An 11,957-nucleotide genomic window follows, 5' to 3' on the forward strand; every position below is an offset into this window, starting at 1 on the left:
AGGGCGTCACGGCCTCGGCTCCGCGGGCGGGAAGTGGGAGCGTTGCGGGGGATGAGGCTCCCAAATCGGGGCGCTGGGCCCGCAGGCCTCAGCGGGCGGGGAGAGCCCTCCAGGAGGCTGTGGGTCTCACCGCGGGACAGGGAAATGCCCTGTCTGCATGGTGCGTTGTTTCATCTCGGTTTTTGGACTGTTTTTCCGGTGATAATGATATAATAGCCTGGTCTGTTCAGTCATCCGTAAGTGTATGAAAAAAATCAGGTTCAGGCAACTTTGGAAGTTACTATCCCTAAGAATACTGGAGGCTTGTGGCGAGCAGAGCTCCTTAATAAAACCCGAGTAGACAGACCGCTCCTGTTAGAAGTAGGAGCTCTGTTTGTATACAAGATCCGGAGCTAAATGGTTTACGGAATGCGCTCAAAAAAGCAAAGACTGGTGGGTCTCACTGTCCAGCATAACTCAACCTTTGATATACATTAAATGGGGTAAGGAAAACGTATGTTCCCAAATAACAATGTTAGGTCCTAATGGAAGGAAGTGTGGGTTTCTTGTAGTTTTCCAGCTTTTTATACTTTTTTCTTTATTATTTGTTATCTTATGGAATGTGTTTGTAGTGTATGTGTTTTCCCTGTTAATTAAGTGCCACTTGACATTCCATAACAACGTTTATAAACCAACTAACACATTTTTTTTTAAATGTATATTGATGTAGACTGGCAGGAACCAAATGATAACACCAAAAAAAAAAGACATTTCCCTTTTTTTACTGGGTGTTCTCTTGTTAAACCCCCCTCAAGCTGAATGTTACACTTGCCTTTTGTGAATCAGAATCACGCAATGGTTTGGGTTGGAAGGGACCTTAAAGATCCCCTAGTTCCAACCCCTCTGGAGAAGGTTTGGATGCCTTTCGTTAGCCTCCTCTGTGCATCAGAGAAATGATCATCCTGAACTTCAAGAAATCATGCTATGTATTTGTGGCTTAATTTATATTTTTAACTGGTTTTATGTGCTTGAGATATAACCACAAAAGCAACATATGTACGTGTAGAACTGGAATTGGTTGAGTGATTGAAGTAGTTAAAGAAACATGATTTCTGTTGAAAGCAAATCTTAACATGAGAACTTGATTTGAAAACAACCTGGGATGCCTGCAGTGGCAGAAATGGTGTATTATTGATTAGCTGCTAGGATATAAAACCAACACAGCCTACAAAGACAGGCTTGCTGTTCTGACAGTTTGTGATGGTGATAAATGTGCAAGTTTGCTGAATTTAACATGGCAATGTTCACCAGAGGCCGCCGAGTGGCATTGCTCTTCATGTGTCCTGAGCGGATCTCAGACCACAGGTAGCTACTGCATCTAGTCATTTATTCAAAGGAGGAGTTTATTTTACCTCAGTATACCATAGTGTCAAACTCAGGATGAAAGAAATATGAAACAATCCAGATTTTATTTGATTTGTATATTCTAATGTTGAGGGAGAAGAGGAAAGTAAAGAAATAAGCATGAGGCAAACTTTGTACAGCAAGACAGGGCAGGAATGGATTGGTATTGTGAGAGGGGGAAAGCAAAGTATGTGTTAGAGGCCTTGCATAGAAATTACAAGGTATGGAAACTAGAAGAATAATGAAAAAGGTAAGAAGGAAAGGAAGAAAATTACTTGTTAATTAAGAGATAAAGAAATATACCACTTAACGGGCATATGTTTTCAGCTGGTTTTCATTATAGATAGTGCCAGTCAGACAATACCAACATTTAAATAGTAAAAACATATGCCCTGGCATGTTTCTGGAATCAAAGTGTTCTAAATCTCAGAATGTTTGTTGGAAGGGACCTCTGGAGGTCAATAATGCCGATTCCCTGCTCAGAGGGGGACTTCCACCAGTATTGGATAAAACAGTATGTTGGGTGGATGTTGAAAATCTCCAAGAATGGAGATTTTACAGCCTCTGGTCAACCAGTATTACAGTACCCTCTCTCATTTGTTCTTGAAGTCCAGCTTGAATTTCCCAAGCCAGAATCTGTTGTTGTTGACCCTTAAACTCTCCTTAGTATTCCAATATGATTTAGGTTCTGTCATCATTGTAAATACTCCTCAAGTAGCTTTAAGCTACTTCTGTTTGAACAGGAACATTTTAATGTGAGTCTTATCACTTCAGATCAGAAAGTAATTCATAGAATCATAGAATGGTTTGGGTTGGAAGGGACCTTAAAGATCATCTAGTTCCAACCCCCTGACCATGGGCAGGGACACCTTCCACTAGACCAGGTTGCTCAAAGCCTCATCCAGCCTGGCCTTGAACATTCCCAGGGATGGGGCATCCACAGCTTCTCTGGGCAACCTGTTCCAGTGCCTCACCACCCTCTCCGGGAAGAACTTCTTCCTGATATCTAATCTAAACCGCCCCACTTTCAATTTGTACCCGTTACCCCTTGTCCTGTCACTACAGGCCCTTGTAAAAAGTCCCCCCCAGCTTCCTTGTAGCCCCTTCAGGTACTGGAAGGTGCTGTAAGGTCTCCCTGGAGCCTTCTCTTCTCCAGGCTGAACAAGCCCAACTCTCTCAGCCTTTCATTGTAGGAGAGGTGCTCCAGTGATTTCCTCAAGAGGTGTGGTTGTTTGGTTTTAAATACTGCTTGGATTGTGTGTATGTAAGGGACATATGAGACTTGGAAATTAATGATTCCCCCCTCTTCTACCTTTCCCCCCTCACCCTCCATAATTCAGTATGTTTTTATTTATGTTCAGGGTATTAGTAGTGAAAATGTACAGTCCCAAGAAGGTATTTAGTAATCTATCATCTGTGCACTGGAGTCACTACATGCTTAGAAGGCTTGATTGCAAATATTCTTGGCTCATAAAAGTAAAATTGGTAATGACTAAAAGTAAAATTGATAATGACTAAATATTTATTTTCTGAATGTCATGTTCATGGTATGTCACACTTGGTGTTATATTCTGAAAGTACGTTATTTTGCTTGTCCTTCACAGCTGAAACCTTCACACTGATACCAAAGAAGCTAGAACAATGGGAGTGACTGATCTGTGGCAAATCCTTGAGCCTGTGAGACAACCTGTCAGCTTGAGCAGTCTCAGAGGAAAAACGCTTGCTGTGGATTTAAGTCTGTGGGTTTGTGAAGCACAGGCCGTCAAAAAGATGATTGGAGTAGTTACCAGGCCACATCTGAGGTATGGTATCCTTATAAATTATTGTAGCCAAAAGTCTTGGAGCTTAGGTATGGTACTTCTTTCAAATTTGAGACTATCTCCGAAATTCGTATGGCTGTGTTTTGATTCTGTTGTTAACGCTTGTGTTACTTGCATAAAGGGTTTGAAGTGAAGGCTCGGTGATACTGGCAACTTAGTGCTTGGGTTCTTGGGCCCAGCCTGCTTTGTCTGAAGGCCTCAACTGTAGATAAGGACGAGATAGATGTGAGCAGAACCACATTTATGTTTCTGTGGTACGGTGCTGTGTGATACACAGATTATCAGGGAACACAAATCAGTGTGTATATATTCTTATATATTTCTGTCTTCAGCTGAAGACAGGGATAAAGGTAAAAGGTTTGTTAGCTTGGGGGTGAGGGAGTCAGAAAAAATGGAGAGAAAGCTGAGAGCGTTCTTGGGGTAGGCTGAGGGATGTAAGGAAAATGTCTGAAGAAATCAGGCTTCGCTAATTCTGCAGCTTATGGAACACCTTGATTGTTTTGCAGAAACCTGTTTTTTCGGTTCTCTTTCTTAACATCAATGGGAATTAAACTAGTGTTTGTCATGGAAGGAGAGGCCCCCGAGTTGAAAGTGGACACCATGAGTAAGAGGAACGAGATGCGCTATGGACCTTCAGAGAAAGCTGGACCTGCAAGAACAGGGAGATCTTTATTTAAAGCCATGTTGAAAGAGGTGAATAATGTTTCAGTGTTTTCAATGTGATAGGAAGAAATCTTAACCAAATTGAATACAAGAACCTGAAAGATTTAATGGTTTTCTACACGACAAATTTCAGCAGTATTTTGAGTTTTGAGGGAACACATGCCTTTGAAATTGGGCCTTACAGCATCTGTTAACAGTGGTTGTAGAAGAGGGACAATGTCAGAATAGTTTCCTTTGATGCGTTCTGTTACGCTGTTGCGAGCCACAGTCATGACTGAGCGTTTACTACAGAAATTCAGCTTCCTTGTTCTTTTGTAGTGTTAGTATTGATACTTTTTTTTTTTAATTACCCTAGATTGGGGTATATGTGAAAGCAGGAGTGTTTTACAGGAAGCTAAGCTAGTGTGTTTTTGAGGGGAGTACACAGAACTGTTTCGTAACCTAGATCTGTCCCTTGGTGAATTAGCTGAGCAGCTGAGAGAATACACTTGTTTGAAACCTACTGAATTAGGTTAAAAAGAACCTAATAGTTCTTTTACTAGCATAGCATAGTTATCTTGGTATAGATTTTTGAGATAACTCTGGTTGAAAAGACTAAGCTAGTGTGTTTTTGAGGGGAGTACACAGAACTGTTTCGTAACCTAGATCTGTCCCTTGGTGAATTAGCTGAGCAGCTGAGAGAATACACTTGTTTGAAACCTACTGAATTAGGTTAAAAAGAACCTAATAGTTCTTTTACTAGCATAGCATAGTTATCTTGGTATAGATTTTTGAGATAACTCTGGTTGAAAAGACCTCGTATACAGTAATTTTCTTCTTTGTTGTTGCAGATATTTAATGATTTTTGTCTCTTCAGAATTTTATTAAGTAGAATTTATAGGCGCACACAGCTTCAGTAGATCAAATGGATGTATTTATTCACGGTTTATTCTTAAATTCTAGAATAAATTATTTTTTTCTGAAATTTCTAAGAAGTATATATGAGTGTGTATCAGTATGTCTTATACTGTGGTCCAGTCTTACTGGGCCAACAGTGCTGTACTTTCATGTTTGATACTGCCTGGTGTCTGTTGAAAGATGTCTGTACTAGCCCAGTTTTACTGCTTGAGTAAACATAAATATTTCTTTGTTGCTCTTCTTTTGAAAACATCCTAAATATCTATTTAAAGTGTAAAGATTTTTGTAGAAGGAGTAACTATTAATCATGCAGTGTTCAAGCCCTGTAACTAATACTTTGTTCTTAGCTTAATACTTCTTTTGACTGTTATGGTAAACTCTATTTCTCCTGAAGCAGTGCTTGTATTGATGTAGTGTTCCATAGGCAGTGCAACAGTGGCTGGTTATATACACTTGTGTCTAAGAAATTGCATGCTAATAAGTGGATCTAATTCAGCATTCTATCTGTCTTTCCTTTTGAATTCCTTCTTCTAGTGTCTTGAACTGCTGGATTGTTTAGGTGTCCCTTGGGTTCAAGCAGCCGGGGAAGCAGAGGCCATGTGTGCCTACCTAAATGCAGAAGGACGTGTTGATGGCTGCATCACGAATGATGGAGATGTCTTCTTATATGGCGCTCAAACAGTGTATAGGAACTTTGCCGTGAATGCTAAGGTAATGTGTCTCTTCCCGTTCTCACCTTCTCTTTAGACTCTTACCAAAAATGTAAATAAATAGAAGGACTTGAAACAATTACTTAGGTACTATTGCAGTTACCCTCTAGTAGTTGGTTCTGTTTAAAACAGTACTTTGAAGACAGGTTTGTTTGATTCACTGGCAGTCCGTGTACCAGATGTGAGAGCAAAACAACTGAATTGAAGAACACTGGTGGTATTGTTGTCTGTGTTTATAGTGTCCTGTGATGCGTAATCCAAAGCTAAGTAGCAAATTTTTTTTTTCCCTTTCCTCCTCTACAATGGAGAATTAGAGTGAAAAAACTGCTTTCTGTAAATTTACTGTTAGGACAGATGGGAGTGGTCAGCCTCATGGGTCTAATAACACTGTTCACAGCCGTGTGTCTTACAGGTTTGTTTTATTATGAATATACTTACAAGTAATACTCTTAGTCTCCAATTGAACATCAACAGGGTAGGGCTTTTACATCTGTGTCATAATCAATTGTTGTGAATATTCAAAAAAACAAATAAGTTTATGATACTGAGCTGAAGTGTTCACTTGTTAGGAATGCAGTTTTCCAGAACTGGGGGAAGGCAACCCCAAATCTCTGTAATTTATACTTTATATATCAGAGAAAGGAATGCATGTGTTCTCTCTGGTGAATATAACAAGAAAGTGTAGGAAAAATGATACTGGCTTTGGAATTTTAACTAATGTTCATCTGAAAGACTTGTTGATAAAATACTTCATTAATAGGAGAAAATCAGTGGAACAGAAAAAAAGCACAATGACCCGTTAGCTTCTAAAAAGTAATTGAAATCAATGGAAAATGATTTGCTTTGACACAGTGTTTGGGTTTTGTCTTGACCAGATGTTGAGGATTTTCTGCAGGACTATGGTCATGTAGAATCTATGAACTTGAGCAACCCTGGCTTTGGCCTAGAGCAAACAGGGCACTACAGGGCATAGAAGAGAATGAACAATGCATAGAAGAGGAGAAACAATGTTTCAGCAAGAAGATCTGAAGGTCTTGGGAAAGGAGAACTGTGAACACTCCCAAGCTCACAAGACCGCTGCACCTGACCAAGCAGAAACTGCAAGTTGCTACATGAACAAAGCTTGCTTTTAGCAAATAATCTTAGCTAGGAACCAATCATAATCGATTACATATGCGCCGAGCATTTAACAAGGCATGTAACCTTGCAATAAATTGGCTCATGTAGATCATATTGATCATGGCATGAAGTCCGTTATTAGATCCCTCGCAACAACCCAACTCTTTTCTTTCACTCAACTTCCTTGTCATTTATCACCAAAAATGAAGCTGGCCTCAGTCTTTTGGGTGTACTTTGTTACATATTTAAGTCAATGTAGAAAAATAATTTATGTAAGTGTGTATCTGCCAGGGGTACCTGTTCCAGGAAACTGGATTTTATTGGTTGTTGTCTTCCGTGGGGTGGTTTGGGGTTTTTTCTGTGGGGCAGGAAGGGAAGGGGCAGGTCCTGGTTTAATTCATGTTAATCCTGATTTTATTTTGATGTGTTGGAGTCTGCCTACCCCTCAAAACTTCAAGTGTTACTTTAGCTGATGGCTAATATGCTAGGCAACATTTTAATTACTTTTTTCTTTTTTTTGCTGAAGTAGCACATTAAAATGTTTACATGGATCTTAAAAACTGCAGTTCCTGAGATGACTTACACAGCCACTAGTACTAGATAATGTTAGTTTTGCCACATGTTTTCTACAGGTAATAAGCAATAAAAACACCTCTTGTGTTATTTTAGTTTCTTTCAGCAGCTGATGTCCATATTTACATCTTGAAGTTCCAGAACTGCGGTTATTCATGTGGTGTCCCTGCATTACATTATAAATTTTAATTGCTGCTTTTTTTTTTTTTTGCTGTCGGACATCTCTTGGGAGCAGACACCTTTCTTGCAGGTGTAAGTGAACAGGGATGGGTAAACAATTACAACTGAATGTAACTCAGGGCAGTTCCTTCCCTGATGTTATGTGTGATAAATTTCTCTTGCAGGAGCCACTTCTTGACTGTTACACAATGTCCGCTATTAAGGAGAAGCTTGGTTGTGACAGAGAGTCTTTGATTGGGCTAGCTGTTCTTCTGGGTTGTGATTATCTTCCGAAGGTAAGCAATATGATTATTTTTTATTAGGTACACCCTTTATTGTTTTTCAAGACTATATCAAGGGAGACTTATGTGTCTTGACAAAACTGTATGCAGTGCATAATTACTGAGATCTAGCTGAAGATGCGTAGTAAGTTACTATAAATTTGATTTGTGAAGGCTTAAAGATAATCAGAATGATTCGTGAACATTAATATTCCAAAATTTTTCTATGTATTATGCCAGACTTTTATATAACGGAGGTGAAGACAAAACTTTAGATGTTGATTACTTTGAGCAAACATGGAAACTGAGTAGTTTGACAGGATACTTTGAACCCATTCATATGTAAAGTACATCCCTGGCAGAGTAGTTGTGGAAAACGAGAAGAACCAGCTTTGTGTATGCTGTTTAGAATAGCTAGTAGTGGTAGTTTTGAACTGTAGTTATTAGTAACGCCGGTTATGGATGCCCTTTGGATGTATTTCCTTCTGATTCTGACATTTGTAAATATATGATTTATGATGAAGTAGGAGTCACCTGTTTGAAATTTTGCCTAATTAATGGAGAGGGAGCTCACTTATTACTACTTTACTTCATTTTAACTTTTCCTTTTCTGTAAACTCTTGAATTTGCTTAGAGGCTGAACAGAAGCTGTTGTAGTGGGTATTTGAAATGGAAAGGAAGTAAGGTGGGACTTGATTACCATGCAGTTCATCATACAGTGATTCAGGCAATGGTTGCCATTCAGGCTTGCAGTGGATATCCAGTTATTCTAAAGTCGTTGTGTTCCAATTTAATAAAACTGTACTTTTAAACAACTGATACTGCTGAAAGAGCAAATAGCTCTAATTTTTTTTTTCCTGAAAGATTTGCTTCTGTTATAGGAATCGTTCAATAGTTTATTTGTACAATTATTACTACTGCTACAACAAAATGAATGGAGAGAGAGAGAGAGAGTAAAAAAAAAAAAATAATGACTTATCACTGGTTATTGTACTGGAAGTAGCAGCTCCCGGAATGGCAGGTTCTTGCATCATCCAAAAGTGAAACGATTTATGTAATGCCAGGTAGGTGTTTTGGGTTACTGCAGCCCAGCAGAATGGGTAAAGATAGAAACTTCTATGGAAAGCTGAATTACAGGAACACATTGGGAATGTGGATTGGCAGAGTAGACAAATGAGAACGCGACTCTCTGATCACACTCACTTTGTTGAATATGTATCAAAACGATGCTTTCCTTACAGAAGCAGAATATCTGACTCTCTGCCTGAGTGTCTGGCTGCAGTCCAACGAGGGCTTCTGATTGGTTTTGAATGTACATTTATTTCATATAGTTGCATATATTCAGTTCAGCCAGTACAGCTGAAAAAAATAAGCTATAGATTTATTTGTAATAGTGCTGTACAAAGCAAGCACACTGAGTACAATCTTTATATTCAACTATACTGATTCTTGGCAAAACAGAATAAGGATTGTAAGAGGAACAGGAAGAGCATTTTGTGCATTTTTAAATCATTATGGTTGTTTTGAATCAACTGACTCTCACTTTTCACTATGTCTAGAGGCTACTACCAGTTCTGGATTTTAGTCCATGACCTAGGGTCCAGAAAATATTTGCTGTTCCTATCTCTTGTCCATAGTGGTAGTCCCTTTTCCTATAAAATACATACTACAGATGCAAAAATGGAGTATATATCAAAGTCAACCAAGCAGTTATTGAAAGGGAGGGGAGGAATTCTGTGGATTTGTGGTTTTATTAGGGTTTTTAATTGCTTTTCGGCAAATGCTCTTACACTGCTTTTTGTCACCAGAATTGATTTTACATAAGTGCTTGAGGTCTTCCAATATTAGAGGTTGTTTCTGTTGCCATAAAGCATCTCTTTTCTGTGAGTGAAAACATTTTGGAGGATTTCTTAAGTTCCAGTTTTTTTGACTGAAGATCTGTCCAGAGAGGTTGGAACTAGATGATCTTTAAGGTCCCTTCCAAGCCAAAGCATTCTGTGATTCTATGAATTCTGAAAAGTTTCAGCTCTCTTGACACTTAGCTGGCAAGAACATTACCTGTATTTTATATTGTTGTCGTGTTGCAGATACCAAGAAGGAAAACAAGACATATTTTCCTATTGTTTTCTACTACCTTTTTTCTCCACCCTGTTTTATCTGAGCGTAAGAATGTTTTATGAAGCTTGTGTGTTACGCTGATAGTACAGCTGAAAACTGTGACCTTCTCTGACTTTAGAACTCAGTCAAAAATTTTTTTTCTCAATTTATTCTCAGCATCTGGGATCATTTTTTGTCATTCTCTACATAATGTTATGAAAGCAGTTTTTATGAAAATCTGTGTACTTTCTTTGTCATTAAATAATGTTTCATATTTCTGTGTTTATAGGGCGTTCCAGGAGTTGGGAAAGAAAAAGCTTTAAAGTTAATTGGGAGTTTGAGAGGTCAAAACTTACTGCAAAGGTAAAGTGAAAATTTATGTTGCACGCTGAGGTAGTTTGATGTTATTCAAAAAACTTGCTGGTAGGTACTTCAGCTCCAAAACAGTGTTTGTAGTACTTGAATTTGGTGGGCAGGGAAGAGAGTACCATGTTCCTTGCTTTATATTTGCTAAAAGAATTATGTGTTTTGCTAGGCAAGCTTAACTGTTTTAAACATTAACTGGTTCCTTGCTCTTGAGCTAGTAGATGTATGCTCATATATTGGAAAGGAAGTCATAGCACTGATGAGAGACATCTGATTTTTAATTGGGTTGTGGGTCAAGACATAAGATACCAAATGCTTTTTATGTTTGTTATCATAATGTGAGTGTCAATACTAGAAATCCAACAATCACATAATGTACTTATAAAAAAAAAAAATTCCATTTCGTAAGTTAGAAAACTGTCTCTCAGGTAGATGCCTGAGAAGTATAAAGAGAGTGTTTTTCAGTATTTTAAGTATGAAAGTTAAAAATATTTCTTAACCCTTTTAATATCATCTTTCTAGGTTTGAGCAATGGAAGGAACAATTTCATTGTGATAATAATCCACCTTTGTATGCTAAAAGGGTAATTCACTGTTCCAAGTGCCATCATCCAGGTCAGTGTGAAAAGCACTGAATTTCATTTTTAGCCTAATTGTTTATATTTATTCTGGGGGAGTGAGATGAGGGATGGCGTTTTTTGTTTGCTTAGGTTTTGGAGTTTATGACTAGCATTAAAAACTGCTTTCCTTGTCATTCAGCCTCTAAGCTATCTTCACATTTTCAGTATTGCATATATGTATCTTTACCTAAATATTTTTAAGGTGGGGGCTACCTTTCTTCAAATGTGAAAGTAGCTGACAGCAGATGAAGTGTTATCACTGTGCTGTTTTGTAAATCCCAGATACTTGCCTTTTTTAACATTACCAGTAAGGAAAGTACGCTGTACTGACAAGCAGTTGTGTCTTTAGTTGTCTGAATTGGTCCTTCACTAAGAGGACTGACTCCATCAGCATTGCTGGGTTTTGCTGCAGTGTTTTCTTAAAAATAACTTAATCTCAATGGAATTTCATTTTAGTAGCGCTTTGATCAGTGAACTCATTCACACCCATCACTTGGAGAAGGAAAAGCTTGTTTCAAATATATTATTTGTATACGTTTATCAGGTTGTCACTGGCTACTTCTGTAGTTTTTAGGTAATAAAGTTTTCAGTGTGAGGTCTGAAACGATTGGGGAAAAAGTCTTTTAAAAAGAAAATAATAAAAAAATGAAAGCTTGTTTGTATTTGACAGTTTTTCTTGTAGATATATAAATACAGCTAATACACTCAGATCTGCTTACAGATGCTATTCATAGGCCTTGTATTTGTACTGTTATCTTTGTATATCTGGAGATTTTTGGAAACCTCTTTTCTTCTCATGCTCTGTGCGTCTGCTTCTGCAGGATCTTCTAAGGAACATGAGCACCATGGATGTAAAGTCTGTGAAAGCACTAGGTACTGCAAACCCACTGACTCCAAATACTGCCCTTGTGAATGGCATCAGCTGGAGCGAGTGAAACAAGCAAGTGCAGTGGAAGACAATATCAAAAAGTAGGAATGTCTTGGAAATTGAACCGCTTTTCCCTGCATTCATGTGCAGGGTGAGCGTTTAAATTCTGCATTTTTCCCATTGTATTCAGTTCCTAACACATTTATTTTACCTGCAGAAAAGCTATCAGTTGTGAGGGCTTTCCATTCTCTGAGGTAACAAACCAGCCTATTTAAAGATTAATTTTTTAATCAATTGAAATTTCAGTTTCTTGCCCTCTCTTAAACTATTTTGTCTTTTATCTCAAGGTTATCCAAGAATTTCTTGTAAACAAGAATAAATTGGTCAAGATAAAGGAATGCC

At 38.2% G+C, this 11,957-nt stretch overlaps 1 protein-coding gene across 1 annotated transcript; it reads left to right on the forward strand.

Moving 5' to 3' along the window:
• Positions 1-3,024: 3,024 nt before the first annotated feature.
• LOC104505887 (flap endonuclease GEN homolog 1-like) lies at positions 3,025-11,954 on the forward strand (the record flags this gene model as incomplete). The annotated part of the gene is made up of 9 exons (XM_010146644.1): positions 3,025-3,185; positions 3,710-3,896; positions 5,298-5,474; positions 7,510-7,620; positions 9,992-10,065; positions 10,591-10,682; positions 11,509-11,656; positions 11,773-11,809; positions 11,903-11,954. Coding segments are annotated over exons 1-9 (1,039 nt in total), but the record flags the coding sequence as incomplete, so codon positions are not given.
• Positions 11,955-11,957: the final 3 nt, after the last annotated feature.

This window comes from Eurypyga helias, unplaced genomic scaffold, assembly GCF_000690775.1.
Source record: "Eurypyga helias isolate BGI_N326 unplaced genomic scaffold, ASM69077v1 scaffold48020, whole genome shotgun sequence".
NCBI classification, from domain to species: domain Eukaryota; kingdom Metazoa; phylum Chordata; class Aves; order Eurypygiformes; family Eurypygidae; genus Eurypyga; species Eurypyga helias.